The sequence below is a fragment of the Crinia signifera genome, chromosome 1 (genome assembly GCF_055691185.1).
Source record: "Crinia signifera chromosome 1, ASM5569118v1, whole genome shotgun sequence".
Classification (NCBI taxonomy): domain Eukaryota; kingdom Metazoa; phylum Chordata; class Amphibia; order Anura; family Myobatrachidae; genus Crinia; species Crinia signifera.
Genome location: NC_139217.1, coordinates 448,993,586 through 449,021,532, shown reverse-complemented (window position 1 = coordinate 449,021,532; position 27,947 = coordinate 448,993,586). Strand labels below are relative to the sequence as shown.

The 27,947-nt window shown below is 44.6% G+C and overlaps 1 protein-coding gene across 2 annotated transcripts in view; it reads right to left on the bottom strand.

Annotated features, from left to right (window-relative positions):
- Positions 1 to 27,947, bottom strand: part of DAB2 (DAB adaptor protein 2) — a 135,227-nt gene that overhangs the window by 20,011 nt on the left and 87,269 nt on the right. Inside the window, exons 7-11 of one of the 2 annotated variants that reach the window (XM_083154403.1) lie at positions 19,141 to 19,167; positions 17,356 to 17,409; positions 12,255 to 12,317; positions 9,034 to 9,717; positions 330 to 501 (exon numbers count right to left, since the gene is read on the bottom strand). In XM_083154403.1, the coding sequence (XP_083010529.1) occupies positions 330 to 501; positions 9,034 to 9,717; positions 12,255 to 12,317; positions 17,356 to 17,409; positions 19,141 to 19,167 (1,000 nt within the window). The remainder of the gene's footprint in view (positions 1 to 329; positions 502 to 9,033; positions 9,718 to 12,254; positions 12,318 to 17,355; positions 17,410 to 19,140; positions 19,168 to 27,947) is intronic. The other variant, XM_083154412.1, reaches the window with a different exon arrangement.

Here is a 27,947-nt window from a genome sequence, read left to right as displayed (position 1 = left end):
CCTGCATGTTGCTATCAACCGGCGATTAATATCCAGCATGCTGGATATTAATCGGTCAGGGCATGTGTTCTCACCAGAGAATGCATGCGTTAGTGGTGGGATGTATCAAATTCAAAGTTAGATACTTGATACACCTCGTCCTAGATGTATCAAAGGAAAAATATATGCCGAACAAAAAATAAATAACATTCTCACGTGTAACCCTATTTTATAATGATTTGTTCTGTATTTGTACGTACACACAATTCGGGGTTTTTGTAGTTAATTCATTTTACAACCGCGGTGTGTAGTGAAATATTGGCCAACTCTACCCCATCATCTTCACTTACCAGGACCTCTTATATTTGGAACACCATAAAGGCTGGCAGAATTGTAAAGATCCAGAGGATTCGGCTGTAGCGAGTTTGGCGGGGATGGAACGGCTGCTGGCGAGGCTGGTCCAAGATTTGTTCCAGAGTTTGACGGAAAGAGGTCTGACCCAAACAAGTCATCAGAGCTCGGCTGTATAAAAAAATATTATTAGAGACTTTATAGAGTCCCTAATGAAGTTTAAACAATCGGTAATTATAGTAATACTGTAGACAACACATGCTATTAAAAAAGGTAATTAACCCCATAAACCCCGACGGCTGGGTCAGAGAATCGGGAATAAAAATCCGTATTCGCCGATTGGCAAATCGGGTGTTTTTTTAACATGTTTAGTTTCCCAGATTTCCCTGACAGATTGCATTATGACTCCCCAATAACACTGATGGCCCTGTAATTTTTCCACAAGATCTGGATTGATGCCACTAAGGGAGAGGGTTTACTGTATTTCGGGAACCGTGTTTCTAGTCTTTGAGGAGTGAAGAGTTACTTGTTGAGAGAATCATTGTTTGACAAGCTACTAGATCAGTTATCTACATAAAAAAAATATAATTGTTCTAATGTTGCTAAATGATACTGGGCTAGACAGGAAATACGATGCCATCCTTAAAATGCATTATCGATGTCCTTTTGGATATAATTGGATTTATCAGCAGTCTTAACCAAAATATGCAAAGTAGAAAGATTGATAGGTATGCTTTTGAAAGCAACCCCAGATTTCCTGTTGACCTTAGCCACGTCGACTTATTTCATTTGTTGAATTAAGCCCCGCCGACCGAGTGTCGACCTAGCGAACTTATCCCCTAGATCAGGCATGTCCAAACTATTGGCCTCCAGCTGTTGTGAAACTACACATCCCAGCATGCCTTGCAATAGTTTTAGCATTCCCGAATAGCAAAACTGTGGCAAGGCATGATGGGACTTGTAGTTTCACAACAGCTGGGGGGCCATAGTTTGGACATGCCTGCCCTACATTGATACCCCAAAATGCTAAGTGGAGGGGAACATTCCTGTCCTGCTTCCTCTCTAACCTGCATAAGACTAAAGGGTGCAGAGCCAGTGCCAAAACATCATAGCAAGATGGGAGCCTTGGGGTGGGTTTGTGGTGGTGGGAGAATAGTGTGGGAGAAGGGGTAAGTGATAAGCAAGGAGAATTGAGAAGGGGCAATATACAAGGATGGGTCTAACACAGTGGTTCCCAACCCTAGTCCTCAAGTACCCCCAACAGTGCATGTTTTGCAGGTCTCCACACAGAATCACAAGTACTATAATTAGCACCACCTGTGGATCTTTTCAAATGTGCCTGAATAATGAGTGGACCTGGAAAACGTGCACTGTTGGGGGTACTTGAGGGCCAGGGTTGGGAACCACTGGTCTAACATATGAACAGGGTACCTAGCATCAAATAGCCAGGGGACAATGAGAATGTGGAATGGAAATGATATACTACGGGGGCGTGGCCAATAGTGACAGAGATATGAGATATGCAGTCAGCGATTCTAATGACACGAGAGAAATCAGGAGATCTGTAAAACTCTGTATTCCCGTGCTTATGTGACCCTATGGTGTCTCAATGCTAGCTATATTGTTTCCCATAGTGCCATTGGCACCTATCCACTCTGCAACTTGATTCACGTCATCCTCAGAATCCAGTTACAATTCCAGAATTGTATTGAATGTTATCCGGACACCTTGCCTCTAGTCTACCTAGTTTGCTGGTTTTCTGTCCTGTGTTCTTCCAAAGATACAGCTGCATCCTTCTGGGTGGACGTAATGTATTAAGAGCGCAGGGTTGCCTACTTTTAAGTCTCCTCTCCAGGAGAAGCCGGGGTGCCGGTATCCAGGAGGGTTGCCCACCTTTCCAGGGGGCCGGGAGGGGGACCTGATTTTCGGGAGCCTGCCGGCCATTCCGGGAGGGTAGAGAACCCTATGAAATAGGTCCAACAGGGTTAGAAGGTCGACACACGCATAGGGTCGACAGTGAAAAGGTGAAATGTTGACATAGTCGACATGGACACTGTCAAAGTGTACCTCGCCATGCACCGGGCGCACTATTCTATTCTCCCTCCACACCCTAGCATATGGTAGGGCATGAAATACCGCCTGTCGGCACATGTCGGCTCGAAGAAAAACCTGTGAATTCTCTCATGTATCATTGGAATCAGTAACTGTAATTTCTGCTGCGAGATTTAAAGTGACAATTTCTTAAAAGGCAAAACCTGCCCGGTTTGCCCTAAAATATTCCCAGCTTTAAATTCTGCCGCAAAAATTGCACAAAATCTGTGATTTTGACCAATCGCTCTTCATTACATTACCCCTCGGTGTCCCAGAATGGTGGAACGGTGATATAGGGCATTGCAGCTACAGTATAAGAAAAGAAGTTGAGCAACTCTAATCTAGTTTATAGTATGAAATTCATTACCCATAGTGTGCTACTGCATTACCCACTCCCAGCTATGAATCGGGTTTAGGGCGAGATGTACGAGAGTGATAAACCATCAACCAATCAGCTCCTACCTGTCATTTATCAAACACAGTCTGTGACATGGCAGTTAGTAGCTGATTGGCTGGTGGTTTATCACTCTCTGTTTTATCACTTTTCAAGTTTAGTGCATCTGAACCTTAATCCGTTATTGCTCCATATGTGTAATGTTTCCTTTTAAAAATAAAAATTAAATCAAATAACTTAGATTAAAAACAATAAAGAAATGTAGCACTACAGCCGTATAGCAGGGCCGAAACTAGGTGTTTCGGCGCCCGGGTCGGCAGTCACTTGGTCGCCCCCCCCCCAAAAAAAACAAAACAAAACACCAAATTACTGCCTTGGGGACAGGCAGCGGGGGTCCGGGGACTGGAGAAGGTTAACTCTGGCTCCTAGCGCTGCCGGGCGGTGGGCGGGAAGCAGATTTTGAAAAGACTTGCCGGACGCTGATTGGCTGAATTCAGCCAATCAGCGTCCGGCAAGTCTTTTCAAAATCATCAGCGCTTCCCGCCGCCAGGCAAATAGCGAGCGGCTGTGTATGTGAAAGCTGCCGCTACACCAGTCCCTGGACCAACATACCTGTGTGCAGTCAGCAGGGGTAGGCAGCGTCCAGGGGTCCAGGGACTGGTGTAGCGGCAGCCTTCACTCACTCCGTCTCCTAGCGCTATCTGCCTGGCGGCAGGAAGCGCCGATGACTTTGAAAAGACTTGCCGGACGCTGATTGGCTGAATTCAGCAAATCTGCGTCCGGCAAGTCTTTTCAAAACCTGCTTCCCGCCCACCGCCCGGCAGCGCTAGTAGGAGCCGGAGTTAACCCACCAGTCCCCGGATCCCCCGCTGCCCATCCCCGGGACCCCGGTAGGAGCCAGCGTTAACCCACCAGTCAATGGACCCCCGCTGCCCATCCCCGGGACCTCACACTAGCGCCCCCACTCTCCAGCGCCCGGCGCGCGTGACCCCCTAGCCCCCCCCCCCTAGTTATGGCCCTGCATATAGTGACAAATATACAGAATAATGTTTCTGTATCTGACCTGTGGGTCTCCAGCTGTTATGAAACTGGAAAGTCCCAGTATGCCTTGCCATAGTTTTTCTATCAGAGAATGCTAAAACTGTGGCAATGCATGCTGGGATGCGTAGTTTCACATCAGCTGGAGAGCCACGGGTTGGCTGCGCCTGTTCTGTATTATTGAATTGGCAATTACAAAACACTTCATAACTGTTTTGTTCATTAAGCCAAACATCTGAATGTGATATCACTCACAGGCAATATCAAGGTCAGCGGTCAGGGAACTCGGTCCTCATTACCCCATGCAGTGCATGTTTTGCAGGTCTCCTCACAGAATCACAAGTGAAATAATTAGCTCCACCTGCGGACCTTATAAAATGTGTCTGTGAGTAATTAGTACACCTGTGCACCTGCTGGGTTACCAGCAAAACATGCACTGTGTGTGTTAATGAGGACCGAGTTCCCTGACCACTGATGTAGGTCGACAGTAGAAGTGCGACACACACAAGGACAACGGGACTGGTGCCTCCTGGAGAGGGTAATGTTGGGAGGTATGAATTTACTAACACGGGCGTTCTGTTGAAGATGCTATGTTGCTCATAGCAACCAATCAGATTCTACTTCTTATTGATTTATCACCTTCTAGAGCAGGCATGTCCAAACTATGGCCTTCCATATGTTGTGAAACTACAAGTCCCATCATGCCTTGTTACAGTTTTGCTATTAGAAAATGCTAAAGCTATTGCAAGGCATGCTGGGATGTGTAGTTTCACAACAGCTGGAGGGCCACAGTTTGGACATGCCTTGTCTAGAAGATAATAGAATCTGATAGAACTCCCATCTTAGGAAATTTTTTACCTCACAAACCTTACAGCTAAAAATTACACTTAATAAGAATCACAGGCAATGACTTTGACATTATTATATATGACAGACACTAGTGAAATAAAAACCCCATACTGATGTACTCACCGTGACTACAAACACACATGGTAGCATAATGAAACAGATATAAAACAAGTTAGTGTCTTACTTACAAGGTTAATACTTAAGAATATTGAATACAGCATCGAAAAAAAAGTGTCACCTGTGTTCCATTAATTATCAGAATGACATCGTTATGGAAGTTTAACCCTTTGAGTGCCAAGTGATTTTGACAAAATAGGTGTGGAAACTGCCAAGCAAAACATTTTATTCACCATAATGACCTGTAATGTTTTCCTTTATATAGGACATATAATCGTTTTTTAAACAATATATTTTTTTAATTTGAATTTATATAACAAATGTGAGCGACGCCGGCATTTATAGAGAATGATTTGCAGATCTCTCACAGAGAGGCTGGCACTCAAAGGGTTAAATCCAGGCTTCACTTAGAGGCCAAAGTATAAAGTACTTGTGTTTTCGAGTAAAAATATCATCATATTAGTCAAAAATGTCATCACGACAGTGTGTGAATGAGGTCACCTTTGGATCAGTACGAATAGGATTCCAAGTGCTGCAGTTATTTGGCCTGGATATGGTCATCAGGTCATACCTAGTCAATATGGTTATGCTATACTTGCCTACCTGACCCTCTCCATGAGGGAGAAAATGCTCTGTTCCTGGACTTCCCTTGTAATGTAGGATTGCCATCACCTGTGGGGAGCTAGGTAATTGATAAGAAAGAGGTGTCACCACAGGTGCTGGCAATCATACATTACCAGGGAAGCCCAGGAACAGAGGGGTAGATTTATTATAGCGGCGCCTATCGCGCCGCTATAACAGTTCCTGCTTCGCCTCATTAGCGAGGCGAAGCAGGAGGGGACACCGACAAGATCTATTAAGATCTTGCCGCCGGAGTGGGGGAGCGCTAACTCCCCCCTCCGGCGATGTCCCTCCTGGAGACAGCGCATCAGTTAATACTGATGCGCCGTCTCCTTTCCCCCCCGGCCGGCTCACTGCGCATGCGCGGGATCTCGCTAGTCTCGCGAGATCCCAGCGCAGCTCAGCTCCAGCAGCAGGGACAGCGCTGTCCCTGCTGTAGGTATAGGGCATCGCCGCCTGCAGCTGGCGAAGTCGACAGCTGCAGGCGGCAGAACGGTCAGCGATGCTGACCGTTCATAAATCAGGCAGGAGGCAGTGGCGCAGTGCAAAATATCGCCCCTGTGCTTTGCCTCCTGCCCCACACCGCCGGCGTTAGAGTAAACGCTCGGCGGGTGTGATAGATCAAGGGAAGCGCTATCCCCTGCTATAACACACGGGGATAGCGCAGATTCCCCTGATCGCCATATAATAAATCTACCCCAGAGCATTTTCTCCCTGAAGGAGAGGGTCAGGTAGGCAACTATGGGTTATGCTGGTTAGGGAGATTGGGGGATGCCCCACCTGTTTGGCGATATTTACTTCTATAGGGCTTTGTTGTGCACTTGGAACCTTATTCTGGTTGAATTGCTAGGCTGCGAATTTTGCAGTCTTGCGAGTCCCCCAGACGTCGCCAGCACAGCTGCCACCCCTCCCCTCGCACGCCGCGATCCTCCGCACAGCTGCAAATGGATGAATTGCATAATCATCTAATGATTTCTCCGAGTGCCCTGTACGGGAAGCGCGCGGGCAGCTGACATCAGCTGACGTCAGCTGCCTGCCCCCCATGCGATTACCCAACTTTTCCATGGGAACGCCCATGAAACGCTGGGCGTTCCATTGTCTGAATCCCGGCCCGCCATTCCATGCCCCCCCCCGCCCGGAATTCTGTGTGCGAGCGCTGTGGATGATCGCACACAGCGACTGCACCTGCGCATAAATAACTATGCACATGCGCAGTCAACAAAAATCAGTCCTCTGTGTGAACGCACGGGGGACTGATTAAATCAGAATCACCCCCTTGGTCCTGATTCTGAGTCACACTCACTTCAGCAATGTTTGTCTACTGCATGTGCCCAGGGTCCGTGTGTACAAAGGTATAGGTTGTAACTGAGATGTACGGTCACAGGGAGGTAACTGTGGCACGTGTGTTGGATAAGTGTCGCAGGCGCGGCACTGCACTGGCTGGGAACTCATACGCACAATCGCCCACATAGGAAGCCATTCTCTGCGCACAGTCTGCACCTACCATGGGGCTGATACAAGCTTCCATAGTGTGACCACTGATTGTATGTAGATACACCAGGTGGTACCGGTACATCTCAGTCCTTCCGCAGGCAGTTGCACTCTAGAACACTAGGGACGGGCATGTCACGGCATTTACATAAAGCTACAGAAGCAATAGATGCGCACACAGATGCTACAGCTGCTGTCTCAGAATCAGGCCCATTGTAATGATGCGCACATCCAATATGGTGCCTGGGATGTCCTCTATGGCCAAGGTACTCTGGGGGTTATTCTGCTTGATTCGCACGGATGCTAATTATCATCCTTGCGGATCAACTAGATCCCACCTGGCGTACGTTCGCACTCGCTGCAAATCCATTCGCAGCCTGCAGGGGAACACCCACATTCTTCGATGGTTGCCAACCATCAACTGATATGGAATGCGCACGTAGATCTAAGCTTGCTCAGAGCAACTTTAGATCTGCGTACACATTCTGAGGGAAGTGAGCGGGCAGCTGACATCTGGTGATATCAGCTGCCGCCCCTGCGTCATTGGCCCATTACCACGAGAACGCCCAGCATTTTCATGGGAACATTCCCATATGCTAATGGTCCGCCCCCCCCCCCCCCCCGCGCACCCTCCACTCCCTCACCCAGTGAACAGTTCGTTCGCCATGCACGTGCATGCACCCAGCAGAAATGCAACATCATTTCACAAATTTTTTTTGTACAGCAAATATTTCCAGCGTTCCATACAGTGTATGAATCAATATTACGTTGAGCGTTTGGATAGAGGAGGTACCTGTACGTCTTAAAGGACATGTCCACCGAAACCAATATTACATTATTGTAAGCGCCTGCTCTTTACTCATTTCTGAACTTATGTTTCGAGTTCTTCAGGGTCAATAAGACATCGCAATGGAGCTCCCAGTAATGGGATGCGGTTGGCAGGTCGCTAGATCAACCCCTATTGGTTGCCTGGCCACAGGTCGACACATGAAAAAGGTTGACATGCTTTAGGTCGGCACGGTCAAAAGGTTGATGCAAGCAATTGGTCGACATGTAAAAGGTGGACAGGAAAAAGGTTAACATGTGTTTTTCGATTTTTTTTTACAAAAAATTGTGTTTTTCCAGACTTGGATAGTGGGCCGATTCAGACCCTCTCGTAGTAGACTGAATTCGGCATGCGGGCATTCGGCAGCATGGCGGGTGGTGCTGACCAGGCCCAGGGTTACATTATAATAGTGAAGCTAGCCATGCTAGGGGACACGTTATACTTATAAGGTGTCCAGGGCCTTTAAAGTGCTGTCTGGTCCATATTTTTTTTAAAAAGGGGCGTGAGTAATGGGAGGGGTGTGCCCAATGGGAGGGGTGTGGCTGTATACCAGAGGACAGACTGTTGCTTCTCTCCCCTGCACAGCACACGGCACTGGGCAGCATGTGCTGAGCAGGGGAGAGAGGCTGTGCTGCTGCCCTCTACTCCCACTGCCTGGTCTCTGCAGTGGAGGGAGGAGGGAGCAGAATCCGGGCCCCTCCATCGGGCTCAGTGTAAAGTTTCCACTCTCCCCTCCCTCTCGACAGCACTCAAGGTGTCCATGTCAACACAGACACTAAAAATCGTGAAAAACGCATGTCGTCCGTTTTCAAGTCGACGTTTCCATTTCGACATATTGCTTGTGTTGACATTTTGACCATGTCGATATTTTTCACGTGTTGACCTATCTACCAGTAGTGGTTGACTTATTGACTGTTGACCGTATTAGTGTCGACCCTATTACCCGTACCCTCTGGAAGGAAACGGTTAATATCAGTGATTGAAACGTTTTTTACATTTGTAATATTGTTCTGTCGGGACCTTTTAAGGATGTTACATGCAATGGAGTCGACATGCAAAAGTGTTTTCATGGAAAATCATAAAAAAAACTATAAATAAATAATTAACTACCATTACCTTGTGGTTTTAAGTGTCAAATATTTGTGCAATATTTAAACACCTATTGATAAGATAGAAGAAGGATGTCTCAAGAAAGTGGGGAATGTTTTGTCATGCTATTATTATTTTTTGAAAAAAGTTTTCCGCTAAACAAAAAAGTTTTTACAAAAAAATTCACCTTTACACTTCTCCTTCCTCTTCCCGGCTTGGCACTTTGTGGCGGAGGACTAATAGTTATAGGGTCGGATGACATAGGGCTGGTATTGTCTCTCTTGCAACTGGAATTCCCCTCTGAGTTCCGTCTTACTCCATTTTGCCCATCCCTTCCTTTGGATGGGCATTCCGTAAACGGATTTGACTTTGGTTTGCTTAGTGACCCCACATTATGTTTGTGTCCTAGTACACCATTGAGAGTCCGTGTAATGGGAGCAGACTGGCTAGCTCTAAAAGGCCACTGGTCTGACTTCACTTCTTGTTTACCGGACTGGCCGGCGATTTGGTCAAACTGCTGCCCAAACTCAATATCATTCGTTAGAATGCCATTGCTGTCGGGACCGTTTCCTACGATTTTTAAATTTTCCGTTTTACGATTGACAGGTTTTGAAGAATCAAGTGAAGAAGAAGTTGATTGATCTGGAGCGGTAAAAGGATCATCACAAAAGGGGTCTGGATTAGGTGCAGGGAAAAAGCTGAGATTGGTAGAAGATGAGTTTTCAGGTAAGAAAGGTGACTGTGCTTTGGGGTGAGGAATAGAAGAAGGAGCGTGGTGGATGCCATTGGATAAAAAAGGATTTCCTTTAACACAGTTCTGATTGGTGTCGATTTCAGTGTTTAAATCCACTAAAAGGATATCATTACTTTCCTATCGATGTGGAGAGAAATTAAATGAAACATTATAAAATCGAACATGCAGAGCAGGAAAATCACATACAGTATTACAATGTTACAATGGCAAGCAAATCAATAAACGCACACATATATACAAAGTGCTTTAGTCTTAACCCCTTGGGTGGTATGCCCGGAAAATTTCCGGGCTCAGCTGCGCTGGCGCAGCGGGCTGTCCCGGAAAATTTCCGGGCATACCACTTTGCATTAGGTGCGCGCCAGTGGTGCCTCCAGCGGAGCACCACTGGCGCAATACCTTTAGGGTCCCCCCCGTCACCCCCCTCCTGTCGCCTCCCCCCCCCACCCCCTCCGCTCCGGCGATCGTACGCCGGAGCTCCCCTGCTCCAGCCGCCATTCACTGTTTGCATCAGTGGCGTAGGCGGCAGGCTCGGGGATGGTCGGCGTGGCTTGGGGGGACTCGGGAGAGTTCAGGCACTCACGTCCTCCCGAGCCTGCCGCTTGTGTGATGACTGACAGGCGGCAGGGGAGCTCCGGAGTACTAACACCGGTGTGGAGGTGAGGGGGGAGGAGCGGCGGCTTCGTACTATCTGTGGTGGGTTTTGCTAGGGCAGGACAAACCTGCCCTTGTAGGTTTGTCCTGCCCCAGCAAAACCCACCACTTAAGGGGTTAAAGGAGAAACTCTCTATCTCTCTTTCTCTATCTATCAATCCAGGGTTGGCCCACAGGGGTAAACCCCCGCTGCTGCCCCCCCTCATCCCCCGCATGGGGCCCGCCTCCTCCTATAGGGATCAGAATCCAGTCTGTGCGCTTGAATTATACATTATACTGCACAGGATTGTGGTGTATTTTCTACATTGCTGGTGTTAATCTGGTACATTATCCTGCATGCACTGGCAGTTTTCTCCCTAGGGGGGGGGGGGGGGGGGGATTCATGGTGTGACAATATTACCGACAGTGGGAAATATTGGCAGACACCAATTTAATGCGGACGTTTTCGGCAGCATTGAAGCCCATGCACATTCAACTTTTTTTAAAAGTCTAATCTGCATTGTTGAAAACAGCAGCTAGGTTGTTAAAATTTCCCCGATCCACGGGCCTTCCAACTGGTGGAACATTTCCGACTGTCGGAAGATTGAAAATCAACGGTCCAATTGGCCGGTGTTTCCGACTGTTGGAAATGTTCTCACAATCGGAGACGAGACCATGCACTCTCTAATAGATAGCCAATCCTCTGTGATGACTGGCCACACCTACTCTGGAGACTGGCTACACCCCAAAAACTGGGGCTCCTATCACAATTTCATCTATCTATCTATCTATCTATCTATCTATCTATCTATCCCTAAATATTCAAAATAAAGCAAAGCATGCAAAATAAATTTACATTAATTATAAGCATAAATTTGATAAATTAGACATGAAATTTGTTTTAGTTGATTGGATGATAATAATCACAGGAGGACTGTCATGTACAGCAAGATTTTAATAAAAATGTGTTTTGTTAATAATGGTTCTGGTTGATAGGTCTACAGTGTCTTAAAGGGCAACCCCACAATAGGTCGACAGGGTCAAAATATCAACATGAAAAAGGTAGACACATGAAAAGGTCGACGGTCTATCTAGACACCGTCGAACAATCCACACCCGTAAATGCAGGTGGCTGATCTGTAAGGAGGCCAGTAGCAATCAGCTAATTCTGCAGGGGAATAAACGGACACCCGTATCAGGTATGTAGCAAATTCAGCACTACATTGCACAGTTGTTGGCATCCAATCAGATGCCAGGCTTAAAACTGGGGGGAGGGGCATCAGAGATTATAAAGTAACAGAGGCAATTATTGTAACTGTAGCCTCCCAGTCTGCATCCAGGCAGCGAATGGCTGTAAGCATGCTCATTGGTGGTTGGATGGGGCCATTCACAGTATGGAAGTAGAGAGTTGGGCATATTATGATTTATTAGAAATTGGTTCCTATTAACAGGTGTGTAAGGGGCCCCAATGCTTTGCCCCAGCCTAGCTGTCATGTGCTCTCTCAATAATACTTATAACAGGGAATCCTTAGGATTTTTTCAGGATGTATGATGCATTTTTAAATACGTATAAACAAAAGTCTGGAAAGTTACCCCGAGTTCCTGGGGTTTTTCATCATTTCTGAAGCCAAATAAAAGTTACAAAATATAAATTTACCCAAATGTCCAGCTAAATTGAGAAACATGAGGAAGATGAACTCTGGTCTTGTTCTAAGTACGCAAACGACTGGGCTTCTCATTAATCACATGTTCCTGGGTTAATCAATACCCAATCCAGTTACAACATTACAAAGTGCAGGTGGACAAAATAAAAGAACACACACTACACACTAACCAGAGCGTGTAAACTATAACGTGTGCACAAGTCGGGGTTGTAAAGAACAATTGTAAGCTTGGAGTGATACATTTCTAGCATTAATACACAGTACTTCTACATGTCAGCACTTAACTGCCTTTTAAAGTAACTGAGCGGCTGTCTCCGGTTCTCTCATGAAAGGACTGGAAGATGATGATTATGTACTTACGGATGGACTGTTGAGGTCTGGTGGGGTGGACATATCACCAAATAAATTCATCTGGTCAACACCCTTTAAAAAATAAAGTATAAAAAAATTACTTAGTACTATAAAACATACTTGTACAGTAGGGTGTGGATGATTCAGTATGTGAACGTATTAGAACTGGTGTTTAAATAAACATAGACAGACATGAATATATATATATTTAGAATTTGGATTTTATTCAAAACCGTTTGTATGAAATGATTCCTTCCACCAACGGCAGCTGAAATAAGGTTGGGAACCTACTAATGCGATACCGGAAGGATTTGGCAAACTTGGAACGGCAGAAGATATTGTATGTATGATAATGAAGGACGCAATGAGATGTAATTCTTTACATCGGGGATTGTACAATTGGTGAATAGTTCCGACCATCGGCAAGATTGCAGGTTGTACCCTGCCTAAGAGTTTGCTCTGTATATACTTCATATTAGAATTCAGCTTGCCCGTGTTGCAACTCAAAACCAGTGCTTTTTACATTTTATAGATATGGGCGGCAGCTGGCAGAATGGGCAAGTAAGTAAATGCAATGGGTGTAGGGTGTACGGTTTGGGCCGCCCTTAACCCAAGGGCGTGTCTACGCCAAACTATGCACCTGTATTTGGTCTAACTCTAAGCTCCATGTCTGTGCTGTTTTTAAGATGGAATCTTATTGGTCATTACCTGTTCAAAATTTAAATTGGGTAGCCAATCCAACTGCCACCTCAAAAATCGCTGGCCAGGACTCACTGGTAGTTGGTGTAGCTCCCCTATTTTGAACTGTTCCACAGCCACTTCTCTGAAGTAGCCACTGATAACCTGGCAACATTGAAGGCGTTACCCCTAGCGACCAATAAGATTCTTCCTATCATTTTTTTTAAAATGTTCTAGATAAATATCTTAAATCTGATTTAGTAACTCTACCCCTAGACTGTGCCGCAAAGACAATGCTCTTCTGCCAACTTCAACGTTTTTAAAAATAAATAATAAAGTTGCTATAAAGTTGGACTTTAATGCAGCATTCAGCGGTAGACAACAATAAGTGAACTTGTAGAAAAAAGATTGTGATTTCAAGATATAGGCAAAGTGACCTTTTCTACACAATATTTATGAAATGTCCCCCATAGTGTTTTATAGCCACAATTAAGGTGCAATAGCTTTTCAAGAGTTGGGTAAAAGTTTCATATTTTTGGAGGTCTACACTGTACAAGGATGCTCCGTAGATGTGGAGCAGCTAAATAGTAAACAACAATCTGGGAACAGAAAATGAGCATGCTTTAAATAAATGGAAAAAACATAAAAAAAACAGTGAGGTGTCCACAAAAGTACTAAAACCAGTGAATGCAAATGTTTCTTACAGGTTCTCAAACTGCAATCATAAAAGGCCAAAACAAGCCAACCAAAATGGCGTCACTTCCTGTTTGCTTTTTTTTTTACCTCATGGGCATATTGCTGGACTTTGATTGTTGCAGTTTGAATATTGTGCACCCATGGCCTACAGACGGCAGCCATTTTGTGTCTGTACTGTTATTCAATAAAATGTCAGCTGGCCACTAGTGACTTCCGCTACCCATAGGCGATGGGTGATCTGTAACTTACAACTGCTGTTCAAGATATTCTGAATGAGATTTATGATTAAAAGCATCAAATGGACAGAAAATAAAATAGTTTTTAAGCAGCCTCCTAAATAAAATATGTTAATAATAATGGAAACTAAAATTGTAAATGTGATCAAACCTGTGATACACAGTCGTGCCTGGTGCAATAGTGACATAAAAGAAAATATTTGTAACCTAGAAACACGTAGGAAGTGACATTGCGGATGGTTTAGGATTTAGTTCACATATCTGCAGAAACCATTTATTTAAAAGGAAAAGGTGCAACAACAATCTAATAGGTAGGTACTGTTTTTTTTTAAGGAGGTCTTACTTATGCTTTTGGTTTTCATTATTAAATGAGGTGACGGAGGTTCTCACAAGACCCGTGGCCTCCTCATATATCATGAAGGTTCGTCTTTTGGGTGTGGATCGCTGGGTTGACCAAGAATAGGTCGACAGTCAATAAAACCTATGGTCCATATGTTCGACACGCACTAGGTCAAATGGCCGACATTAAAAAGGTAGACACCACTAAAGATCAATAGGTCTGAAAGGTCAACACAAGAATAACTTCAACATGGAAATCGGTTTAAATGTCGACTTATTGACCATCTCGAACTTTTGCAACTGTCAAACTTTTGCAACTGTCGACCATATGGGATTGACCTATTGACTGTTGACTTTTCATGCGGAACCCTCGTCTTTCAGTACTGTATAATGAACATTTGAAGCAAGTAGCATACATTGTAAGATATGGACACCAACTACAGGACTTTTGTAGTTGCTTAAGAAAAAGGTCTATCTTGCACAATCAAATTTGACTTCAGTGAATGGAGGCTTCGAGCTTTGACCTCAGAAGGTCATGAGGATGATACTTCTCGATGGAGACATTGTCTAAGGCCGAGTTGTTTCACAAAGCGCCACTTAAAGAGCACGTTTATTGACGTTCCGTGGGGAAACTTTATGCCACCCACTGTATTCTAATTGAAGCTGTAATTCATTTTTACTTTTGAGTTATGTCACTATTGCACGTCGTACTATTACACTTACCGACACATATTTGCAGCCTTAACAAGCTTTGTTTTTGTTCTGACAAGGGAAGGAGAGATTAGGATTTAGTAGAGAGATGGGGGGACATGGGCGTGCAAAGAAATATTAGCGGTGCCCAATTTTGGAGAAGAAGAGAGAGATGTATTAAGTTCCAAACAGCGACCCATAATCAGGATAACCATCTGAACATATTCTGTACAAAAACGGATTCATGATTTTACATTTAAATGCCATATAAAATGTTACTACAAAAGTCGAAGAAATCACTGGCTAGTCTGATAAAGGGGTTCTGTCTGAATACAATAAATATTTACATTTTGTCCCTAAATATCGCTTGGATTTGCTTCATCTATGTCCCAAATTAATCAACAGAATGTGCCTAAAAGTACAAATATGGGGAAGGTGCAAAACGAATCCTTTTGAAATTGGCTGAACAATTTAATTTTGCAGGACATGATAGCGTTTCCTGTGGGCCACATATACTGTATATACTGTATGACTTTTAGCAGAACCCAAAGACTAGAAGGTGACATATTTGCTCTACAATTTAACAAGAAACGGTCAATGGGGGTTCCAAGTGATACCAGTTTTGCCAGTTTACACATGCGCAGTGCACTGGAAGGACCGGAATTCCCAAGCTTTGAGGTTGGTGGTCTATGCCTGGTTCCTGCCTTCTGCACTGGCTAGTGGAACATTGGGGGTTATTCTAGTTGACTCGCACGGATCCGAATTTGCACCCTTGCATGCAAGTCAACCAGAACCCACCCTGCGAATGGTGGTATGCCCGCCCTCCCTTCGCACGCCGGGTTCGGTCGCCCAGAATGTGACTGGATGTTTTACATAAACATCCATTCGCAGGTCAGGGGGAACCTCCCACATATTTTGCTGGTCGCTGACCATCGAAAGATGTGGTGCGTGCACGCATATATATAAAGTGACTCTCCGGTTACTTGTACAGTATATGCGTGCACATTCAGGAGGAAGTGGGCGGGCAGCTGACATGCGGCCATGTTAGCCGCCCGCCCCGGCACCCGGCAATTTCCATGGGAATGGCGAGAGTTTTCCAGGCATCGACATCTTAACATATAGGCACACTTGGCAGCTGCTCATTGATCCATAATTCTATTGGCTGTCAAGCAGGGGTGAGCTGGGAAATGGTCGTCTCCACCCTATCCAGGCTGGTGTCTCCGCTGCCCTTTGGGAGGCAGGTAGAAAATGCTAGCCAGCCACTCTGATTGTGAAGTACACACAATCGTCATGTAATAGTCTCTACTTGCCTCCCAGCCTGCAGCAAGACAGTGACTAGCATCAGCATTCTGATTGGACGATGACTAGAGCTATTGACCAACCATGGCTGACAGCTGACAGCCATTCACTGTATGGAAACAGGTGGAGGAAGTTGTAAATTTGTTCTCATTTATTCCCATGAATAGCTGGAAATGGGAACCAGTGTATTGCTTTGTCCAGGGCTTACAATGCCATTAAGAAGATGTCTCTGCTTCCATGGACATCGAGTAAGGCAAAAAAGTCGATTCTAGTCACATCTCTACCAATGTATGAAAAACCTTTCAAATACAGTATAGTAATGCACATAACAAATAGAGTCCTGATGTTTGCTTTCTCGTGATTTATTGAGGACATAAATGAGGCTCAACTGAGCAATATATCAAGAGAAAAATGGAAAAACAATTGTAGCGAGACATTTCCAGTGCAACATTTTTATTCTTCTGACCATTCGCATTCCCAGCAGGAAAAAAAGAATAACCAACGAGCGATATAACCATAAATCACATAGAAAACTCACGCACTTAAAAAGACATTAATAGGAATATCAGAGACCGCTCTAATAAAGGGGGATAGAGAAGTGAGGGGAAAGACATTTCTGTAGCCACAAGTAAGTGCTGTGATTCTCCCAATATGGCAATGTGCATGGGGCAACTGGGTTCATTTGAACAAATTAAATGTGTTGGTCAGAAAACATTTACCATTCCCCAGTAAAAAATAAGTTTTAAGTTTATATAGTTTTTACCTGATTACCATGTACACATTCTAAATAATAAATTAAACCATATCAATGTGGCTTTATTACACCCGAGCATTTCATTTTCTGAATAAATATAATTTTAATGTGGCTATCATGCTTCGAACATAACAGGCCTTATTTGAATATTATGGAGCCTATTCTGATGGTGCCGCTGTGCGCATGTGAATTTCGTAGCCTTGTGAGTCAATCAGAATAAGGTCCTATACTTTGATATTTTTTATTGAGATTTTTCATGCCCAGCAGTGTACACCAGGATCAATAAAGTCCAATTTAAATGAACTGAAATGGTACCAAGTTATACCTTTTGCAAACACAACCGGGATCTCCCTTGACAACGCCTTATACGAAAAGATAAAATCAAGACGTAAAGAAATGTGACCAATATTTTACTTACTAATTTGGTTTTGTCGACATCCTCGTTAATACTGAGCAAAGCATCGCTTCCGTTCTAGGAACAAAACAACCCGCTGTTAGCTGTTACAATGTTTGCAGTATATATCCATATTTATGTATCTGAGATCAGAGAGGAATTCCTGAAAACTCCTTTAGGTTCAAAGTTTACATACTGTGAACTGTTTTAATTATTTAAAAGCTGCAAACTGCCAAACAGTCCCTTTTTCTAATGTGCCTGCCGCTTACAACCTACATGCTTATCCGGATGGCGGATCGATCATGTTTAGGTTGACAATACCATGATCCACCACTAGTGGTCAAAGGTGTCTAGTCAGACTTAAAAACTTGGTCGACGGAGACCAGATAGACATTGACAGAAGAATGACGCCTGTGAATGATCGACGGGAATGTGGCCGACAGTAGCAAGGTTGACACGAGTATTTCATGTTTTCTTCGATGCAGGTCAACTTTACTATCCAAGTGGACATAGAGTTAGATTTTAAAAGTGTAGCGAAGCACCGTGCCTGAAGCATGCGAGTGGACAATGTGCACATATACAGTCCATGAAAAACTCATGTCGACCTTGCTATTGTCAACCACGTTCCTGTCAATCATTCACAGGCGTCGATCTCCTGTCACTCTCTAACTCAGTGGTTCCCAAACTGTGTGCCGTGGCTCCCTGGGGTGCCTCGGGACACTTGCAGGGGTGCCCCAGGTTGGTGGTCCAGGACCAATTCAATTTATTTATGGTTAATTATTTATGGGCAAAACCAGTGCTGGTGGCTGCCAATCATAAAATGTGTACAAACAGAAGCAAATCCTGCCCTTTAGCACATAACTGACCCTAAGAATTGCATATAAACCCAATCTAATTCATTGTTTTTGGGCCTAGGGGTGCCGCGAAAAAATTCCGATACACTAGGGTGCCGTGATTCAAAAAAGTTTGGGAACCCCTGCTCTAACTAGATGTGGCCTACCAAATTTATGCTTCTAACTAGACGCCTTGGACCACTAGTGGTCGATCATCGTACCATAAACATGGTTGATCCTCTACCCTAGAACCCCTACAACAGGGGTGGCCAAACCTGTCCTCAAGATCTACCAACAGGCAACCTGTGGATCTATAGTAGGAATGAATGCAGCAGGTTTTGAAAATGTGACAGTTAGTAATGACTACAGCTGTGCACTAGCTAGGGGATTTTGGACATGTAACAGTTAGTAATGACTACAGCTGTGCACCAGCTAGGTGATCTGGGACATGTGACAGTTAGTAATGACTACAGCTGTGCACCAGCTAGAGGATATGGGGAATGTGACAGTTAGTAACTGTGGGGTAGATTTATTAAGCTCGGTGAAGTGATAAAGTTTCTGGTCTTTATCACCGGCCAATCAGCTCCTACCTGTCATTTTTAAACCAAGCCTGTAACTTCACAGTTAGGAGCTGATTGGCCGGTGATAAAATACCAGCCACATTATTACTTCACCGAGCTTAATAAATCTGCCCCTAAACTTCCATTTATTGACTGGAGTGAATGTGTATTTATTAATACTAAAGGAACAGTGGCTGTGAGCGGCGCTGGCATTTTCAGCGAATATTTTGAGGATGTCTCACAGCAATGTTGCAAAGGGTTAAAATGCCAATTGATCTGCTACAGTATTTCATATAAGTGTCTGATAGCGGTATAACATTTATTGTCATAACTTATTACTGTCTGACTGTGTTCTGTGGGGTCTCAGAGACAAGCACACCGTAGAAAGGACAGCAACTCCTCCTCTGCACACTTACCTCGACTGGCTGACCACTTTCATCACTCTAAAAAAGAAACAAACCAAATGTATAAATAACATTATTATATATAACGTAAGCCATATTTGTAATACATGTGTAGCTCTATCAACTATTGCCATTTTATTTATATAAATTAGTCCCCCCCCCCCCCCCCCCCATCTCCCCATCTCCGAGTCACCTGTGCGGCCTGCGCAATACCTTCAACTATGCATGCCAGGAGATCTGGGCAGGTGACGTCAGTGAACGATATCGTTAACGATATTGTCCAGTGTGAATGCACTGCATCGTTCCCTGGGATTACTGACGATTTTGTTAAAAGATATCGGCGGTTCCGCTATTAATAATCTATCTTGTATGGGGCTTCAGGAGTAGTTAGTCAAAAGGTCGGCAGTCAAAATGCCGACAGGGTCAAAGAGGTTGCCATGCTGCATTCGGCACACTATTATATTCTCCCTCCACACCGTATTGGATGGTAGGGTATGAAATACCGCCTGTCGGCACATGTCGGCTCAATTTTTTTTTTTTTTTTTTTAAACTCATGTTGTTCTTTATCATGTTGACCATTTCCATGTCGACCTAGACACTATAGATCTAATGATTGTCACCTGCACTAATCTGGATAGTAATCAAAACGCTTATACAAAAAAATCGCCAGTTGAGTGTAACGGTGCGCCACCTTGTGGAATTCTTTCATATGGCCCATAATGCAGATTTCTTCATTTATGTGTTTTTTATTCTTATATTTCCCTTAAAAAATAATACTACTACACTAGCCTATAACGATGTCTTTCCCTTATTTTGGAACACCTTTCGGACATTGATATACAGACACATATTGGAAATTATACTATGTACCAGAAAAGCCTAAAATCACTGAATCTCCAAAAACATACTGGGCGAAATGTAATAGGGTGCGATTTCTAGTTACGTGCGTTTTTTTTTAGGACAAAAACACCCAAAATCGATGTTTACCAAAAAATCGTATATGTAGTAGCGTGCAATTTGTAGAAAATTGCACATTAAAAATCACATCCAGATGTTTTCATAGAAAACATCAAAATCACTAATGTAATAGGGTCCGATTTTTTAAATAGCACCCTAAACATTACAAAACATTGCACAAAAAAATAGACCAGGTCCAGGCTGGTGAGTTTGACAGAACCATGCGCAGAGAACAGTGCACGATTCTGTCCCAAAAGGGTGTATAATTCAAAATTTACAAATAATTTAGCAAATCTTATGTGCAGCTCGTCCGACCTCCCGACTCCGATCCGATGCGCACAGGGCCGCGCATCGGGTCGGAGGGGATGTCTCCATATGCGATTTGGGACGATTTCACGGCCCAATTCATCCGAATCGGGCAAAATCGTGCCCAAATCGCATAATGTAAGGGGGCCTTAAGTGCTTGATTCTGGCTATATTCCTTAGATGATAGAATGAGGATTTGATTGTGGCTTACATCTGATGTTTAAGTGTCAGACCACTATCCAGGACCACACCAAGATTCTGCAAATGTTCCGTTATTTGGAGTTCTGTACCCCCAAGCGTAAGTAGGGTCCAGTTTCCAAAAATGGAACATTAGAAATACAGTCATTATATAAAAATCTTAAAAATCCCAATTCCTACTGGCAAGAGAGAATTCATAGACCGTATCGGATTGGTTGCTATGTATGTACAGCTTCTGACTGTCATGGCTGTCAAGAGTCACTGGGAATAATCTGTCCGTCACCATGTTACTAAGTCTGCCATGCTAATTACAGTAACCAGTTTTACAATCATTGTAAAAGTCTGTCTATAAATTACACCCACTATAAAACATTGCAAACATCATGACAACGTGGCCTTGTTTCAGTGGATTTTGTGGTTGAGCGGAAAGTGATAACTCAATTAGCAGCAGAAGTATTCTAGTATTATTCTCCCGCACAAGCAAACATAAACCCTTATAAAATAACCCAACAGCCTGGGCTGTTGGGTTATTTTATAAGGGTTTATTTAAAAGGGTTCTGTAATGATACAACAAATTCAGGACTTATTCAGGACTTGAACAGGATGAAAACAGATGAACTCATCACCAAGACATCTTCAAGCCTAAGAAAGTTTAACAACCCTTTGCATTAACCTCTAAAACTGAACGTATGTACTAACCTGCACTCCTATATACTCACACTGTCACTATGCTGCCTGTTTGTGTATGTGATTCATCCATTCGAATAACATAATCTGCTTCTATATTGCAATACTTGTGTTTGTACATTTAGACATTGCAAATTTGCTAATTGGAGCCATATTAGGCTGGTGTCTGCTTCATAAAATACAGGGTAACTCTACAACTGAAAACATTTACTTCACTGCATGCCATAGCATTGTATGCAATCTATGGTCAGCTGTGCTAATCAGCGTGCACTCACATATATGTAGGGTTTATAAATGACTATCTGAGCAACACCAGTAAGCTGGTATTAACTATTGCAAGTCTAATATAACTCTTGGCCTATAGAACTGTTCAAATACACCATGTACTATAAACTATTGCTCTGCTTCGCTCTCCATGGTTTTCTCTCAAAATCAGTCTCTTCTCTCTCTCTCCCTGAAGCTCAGCCCTCTATACACATTTCTGCCTCCATTATCCACACCCCTCTTATTAACACTCATGAGATTTTTACATATCTCTCTACATTGACAATAACATTCACAAACTGTCGCCAGAAACAACATTCACAAACCACCTGCAGCTACACCTATCTCTCTCTACTGCTTCTATTAGCTGGTGACATTTCACTTAATCCAGGCCCCAGCTGCTTGCCCCACTCGCCGGCACCTAACTCTCAGGAACATAGTAATCCAGCTAACCTCATAAACATCAAATGCCTCCCTTCATCCCCCAAATCACTAAAATGTGCATTATGGAATGCACGCTCTGTTGGCAACAAATTAACATCCATCAACGACCTCTTCATTTCAAACAATTTCAACCTGCTGGCTATAACAGAAACATGGCTCTCACAATCAGACACAGCCTCCCCTGCAGCCCTGTCACACGGTGCTCTCCACTTCACACACACACCCAGGCCTGGTGACAGCAGAGGAGGTGGGGTTGGAATATTACTATCCCAATCCTTCACATACAAAGTTATACCACAGGTTCCATCACTCACATTCACATCATTTGAAGTACATTCCATCAGAACTTACACTCCTTTCTCGCTGCGTGTTGCAGCTATCTATCGCCCACCTGGGCAGCCAACACGATTTCTGGAAGATTTTTCTGCCTGGCTCCCTCACTTCCTTTCTGCTGACATCTCAACCATCATCATGGGTGACTTCAACATTGCTATTGATAGCCCAAAATCTGCTGCTCATGCCTCCAAACTACTCTCTCTAACCTCCTCTCTCGGCCTCTCCCAATGGACTGACTCCTCTACTCATCGGGATGGCCACTGTCTTGATCTGATATTCACTAAGCTGTGCTCAGTGTCGGAATTCACCAATTCTCCTTTCCCTCTCTCAGATCACAACCTTATCACCTGCATGCTGTCCTCTAGTACTTCTAACTCAAAAACACAGAAATCCTTTAATCCACCTCAAGCCCGCAGAAATATTAATGATATTAATTTTCAAGTACTCTCCTCCTCACTGCAACAACAACTTGCTCCTATTTCTGCATTCACTACTCCTGAGATGGCGGTATCACACCTAAACCTAACCCTCAAAACAGCCCTGGATGAAGTGGCTCCAGTTACCCACCACACTCCACGTAGGCCTAGACGCCAACCGTGGCACTCTAAATTAACGAGACACCTACAAAATATCTCACGCAAAGCTGAGCGTAAATGGCGTAAATCTCACAGTCCAATGGATTTCTTTACATATAAGAATATCTACCAGTACTATAGTTATGCCCTGGAAACTGCCAAACAAACATATTTCCAAACTCTCATTTCTGCTCAAGCTTCTAACCCAAAACGACTTTTTAATACATTTAAATCCCTTCTCAACCCTCCCTCACCCAAGCCACCAACCACTATCCATGCACAAGATCTTGCTTCCTACTTCAGGGATAAGATTGACAAGATCAGAGATGAATTGGTATGCTCCAACTCGGTTGGTGATATGCTCAATTCCATACCTGAGCCCTCTGAAGCATTTGCTTCATTTGATCCCACAAATGAAGATGAAGTATCTGCACTTTTCTCTGCCTCCCACTCTACTACCTCTCCTCTTGACCCTATACCCTCGCAAATAAGTAAATCTCTGTCTCCTGTGCTCATTCCAATCTTAACTAAAATCTGTAACCTCTCTTTCTCTACTGGTGTCTTTCCTTCATTGTTCAAACAAGCAGTTATTACTCCGATTCTGAAAAAACAGAATTCTGATCCAAGCTCTCTCTCAAACTACCGTCCCATTTCTCAACTTCCATGCACCTCCAAACTACTTGAAAGACTTGCTTATACTCGCCTCACACACTTTCTTAACTCGCACAACTTAATGGACCCGCATCAGTCAGGCTTTCGTGCCCAACACTCCACAGAGACAGCACTGACTAAAGTTGTGAATGATCTGGTCACTGCTAAGTCTAAAGGCCACTACTCACTACTAATTCTTCTAGATCTCTCTGCTGCTTTTGACACTGTTGACCACACACTTCTCATACAAACACTACAATCCATAGGTCTTAAAGACACAGCCCTCTCTTGGTTCTCATCCTACCTCTCTAACCGCTCCTTTAGTGTTCGTTTCTCTGATTCTACCTCCTCTTCGCTACCTCTTTCAGTTGGAGTACCTCAGGGTTCAGTTTTAGGTCCCTTGCTTTTCTCAATCTATACCTCATCTCTTGGCAAACTAATCAGCTCCTTTGGATTTCAGTATCATCTGTATGCGGATGATACTCAGCTTTACCTATCCTCCCCGGACCTGTCCCCATCTGTATTGAGCCGTGTCTCTGAATGCCTTTCTGCTGTTTCATCCTGGATGTCATCTCGGCACCTCAAACTTAATATCTCAAAAACAGAATTAATTATATTTCCGCCAATAAATAGTAGTTACCAACCTGATATCTCTATCGCTGTTGAGAAGATGACAATCACTCCTACCTCTCAAGCTCGCTGCCTAGGTGTTATCCTTGACTCAGAACTTTCCTTGTACCCCACATTCAATCTGTCTCAAAATCATGCCACATGCACCTAAAAAACATATTTAAAATTCGCCCTTACCTTACACAAGACACTGCAAAAACTCTAATCCATGCTCTCATCATCTCACGCATTGATTATTGCAATAGTCTCCTTATTGGCCTTCCCCAATACAGACTCTCACCACTACAGTCCATAATGAATGCAGCTGCAAGGCTAATCTTCCTAGCCAGACGTTCATCGTCTGCAAAGCTACTCTGTCAGTCACTTCATTGGTTACCTGTATCCTACCGTATTCAATACAAAATTCTTTTACTTACACACAAAGCCATAAACCAAACTACACCAACATACATATCCTCTCTTATCTCAAAATATCATCCAACACGACCTCTACGCTCCTCCCAAGATCTGCGTCTCTCATCCACACTCATTACCCGCTCCCATTCCCGACTGCAGGACTTTCTTCGGGCTGCACCCACTCTGTGGAATGCCCTCCCAAGCACAATAAGACTCTCCTCCAGTCTCCAAACCTATAAGCGTTCCCTGAAGACTCATCTCTTCAGGCAAGCTTATCAAATTCCAGAACCAGTCATAGAACCTTGCGTTCTGGTGGAATCGATGCAATAAAGAATACAGTATCTATCCTTATGTATCAATGCCTATTTCCCTATAGATTGTAAGCTTGCGAGCAGGGCCCTCCTACATTTTGACTGTCTGTAAATACCCTGTTTTGTTTCACTGTCTGCTATTGTAAAGCGCAACGGAATATGCTGCGCTATATAAGAAACTGTTAATAAATAAATAAATAAATAAGAACACAAAAGGCTACAGCACCCGAATCATAATGCTGGCTGCTTGTGATTGGCCGAGCAGGTACAGACCCTCTCCTGGTTGGTTCGGTTCAATGTCATTTAGTACAGTGACTTTAAAGGCAATAGCTGTTTATAATATAAAGCGCAATGGAATATGCTGCGCTATATAAGAAACGGTTAATAAATAAATAATAATAATAATAATAATAATAACTGCAGTAAAACCAGGATAATAAAACAATGTATACTTTTCTTATTCACCTAGTTTCAAATATGTACAATAGTTGACATTTCGTTACTAACAGATTCCTAACCGTGTATCTGTGAGTTTTAGTGCCTGTGTTTTATTCTCTTTCTTTTATTACCAAAATGTACTGTAGGTTTGGGGAATAACCTAGGATAATTCAAGGCAATGGCATAACTAGATGTGTGTAGGCCCCATAGCAAAAGTTTGTATCACCCAGTAGTGAAAAATTTATATAACACATATTACTGTGGAAGGGAAGGTGGCCCCTCTCAGCTCTGGGCCCCATAGCAGCTACACCCCCTGCACCTATGGTAGCTACACCCCTGTATATAACACATGTAACTGTGACAGGTAAGGCGGCCCCTCTCAGCTCTGGGCCCCATAGCAGCTGCACTCCCTGCACCTATGGTAGCTACACCCTGTATATTACACATATAACTGTGACAGGGAAGGTGGCCCCTCTCAGCTCTGGGCCCCATAGCAGCTGCACACCCTGCACCTATGGTAGCTTTGCCCTTGTATATAACACATGTAACTGTGACAGGGAAGGTGGCCCCTCTCAGCTCTGGGCCCCATAGCAGCTGCACTCTCTGCACCTCTGGTAGCTATGCCCTTGTATATAACACATGTAACTGTGACAGGGAAGACGGCCCCTCTCAGCTCTGGGCCCCATAGCAGCTGCACTCTCTGCACCTATGGTAGCTACACCCTGTATATTACACATATAACTGTGACAGGAAAGGTGGCCCCTCTCAGCTCTGAGCCCCATAGCAGCTGCACTCCCTGCACCTATGGTAGCTACACCCCTATATATAACACATGTAACTGTGACAGGGAAGGTGGCCCCCCTCAGCACTGGCCCCATAGCAGCTGTACCACCTGCACCTATGGTAGCTACACCCTGTATATTACACATATAACTGTGACAGGGAAGGTGGCCCCTCTCAGCTCTAGGCCCCATAGCAGCTGCACCCCCTGCACCTATGGTAGCTACACCCCTGTATATAACACATGTAACTGTGACAGGGAAGGTGGTCCCTCTCAGCTCTGGGCCCCATAGCAGCTGCACTCCCTGCACCTATGGTAGCTACACCCCTGTATATAACACATATTACTGTGACAGGGAAGGTGGCCTCTCTCAGCTCTGGGCCCCATAGCAGCTGCACTCCCTGCACCTATGGTAGCTACACCCCTGTATATAACACATATAACTGTGACAGGGAAGGTGGCCTCTCTCAGCTCTGGGCCCCATAGCAGCTGCACTCCCTGCACCTATGGTAGCTACACCCTGTATATTACACATATAACTGTGACAGGGAAGGTGGCCCCTCTCAGCACGGGCCCCATAGCAGCTGCACCCCCTGCACCTATGGTAGCTTTGCCCTTGTATATAACAAATGTAACTGTGACAGGGAAGGTGGCCCCTCTCAGCTCTGGGCCCCATAGCAGCTGCACTCCCTGCACCTATGGTAGCTATGCCCTTGTATATAACACATGTAACTGTGACAGGGAAGACGGCCCCTCTCAGCTCTGGGCCCCATAGCAGCTGCACTCCCTGCACCTATGGTAGCTACACCCGGTATATTACACATATAACTGTGACAGGAAAGGTGGCCCCTCTCAGCTCTGAGCCCCATAGCAGCTGCACTCCCTGCACCTATGGTAGCTACACCCCTATATATAACACATGTAACTGTGACAGGGAAGGTGGCCCCCCTCAGCACTGGCCCCATAGCAGCTGTACCACCTGCACCTATGGTAGCTACACCCTGTATATTACACATATAACTGTGACAGGGAAGGTGGCCCCTCTCAGCTCTAGGCCCCATAGCAGCTGCACCCCCTGCACCTATGGTAGCTACACCCCTGTATATAACACATGTAACTGTGACAGGGAAGGTGGTCCCTCTCAGCTCTGGGCCCCATAGCAGCTGCACTCCCTGCACCTATGGTAGCTACACCCCTGTATATAACACATATAACTGTGACAGGGAAGGTGGCCTCTCTCAGCTCTGGGCCCCATAGCAGCTGCACTCCCTGCACCTATGGTAGCTACACCCCTGTATATAACACATATAACTGTGACAGGGAAGGTGGCCTCTCTCAGCTCTGGGCCCCATAGCAGCTGCACTCCCTGCACCTATGGTAGCTACACCCTGTATATTACACATATAACTGTGACAGGGAAGGTGGCCCCTCTCAGCACGGGCCCCATAGCAGCTGCACCCCCTGCACCTATGGTAGCTTTGCCCTTGTATATAACAAATGTAACTGTGACAGGGAAGGTGGCCCCTCTCAGCTCTGGGCCCCATAGCAGCTGCACTCCCTGCACCTATGGTAGCTATGCCCTTGTATATAACACATGTAACTGTGACAGGGAAGACGGCCCCTCTCAGCTCTGGGCCCCATAGCAGCTGCACTCCCTGCACCTATGGTAGCTACACCCGGTATATTACACATATAACTGTGACAGGAAAGGTGGCCCCTCTCAGCTCTGAGCCCCATAGCAGCTGCACTCCCTGCACCTATGGTAGCTACACCCCTATATATAACACATGTAACTGTGACAGGGAAGGTGGCCCCCCTCAGCACTGGCCCCATAGCAGCTGTACC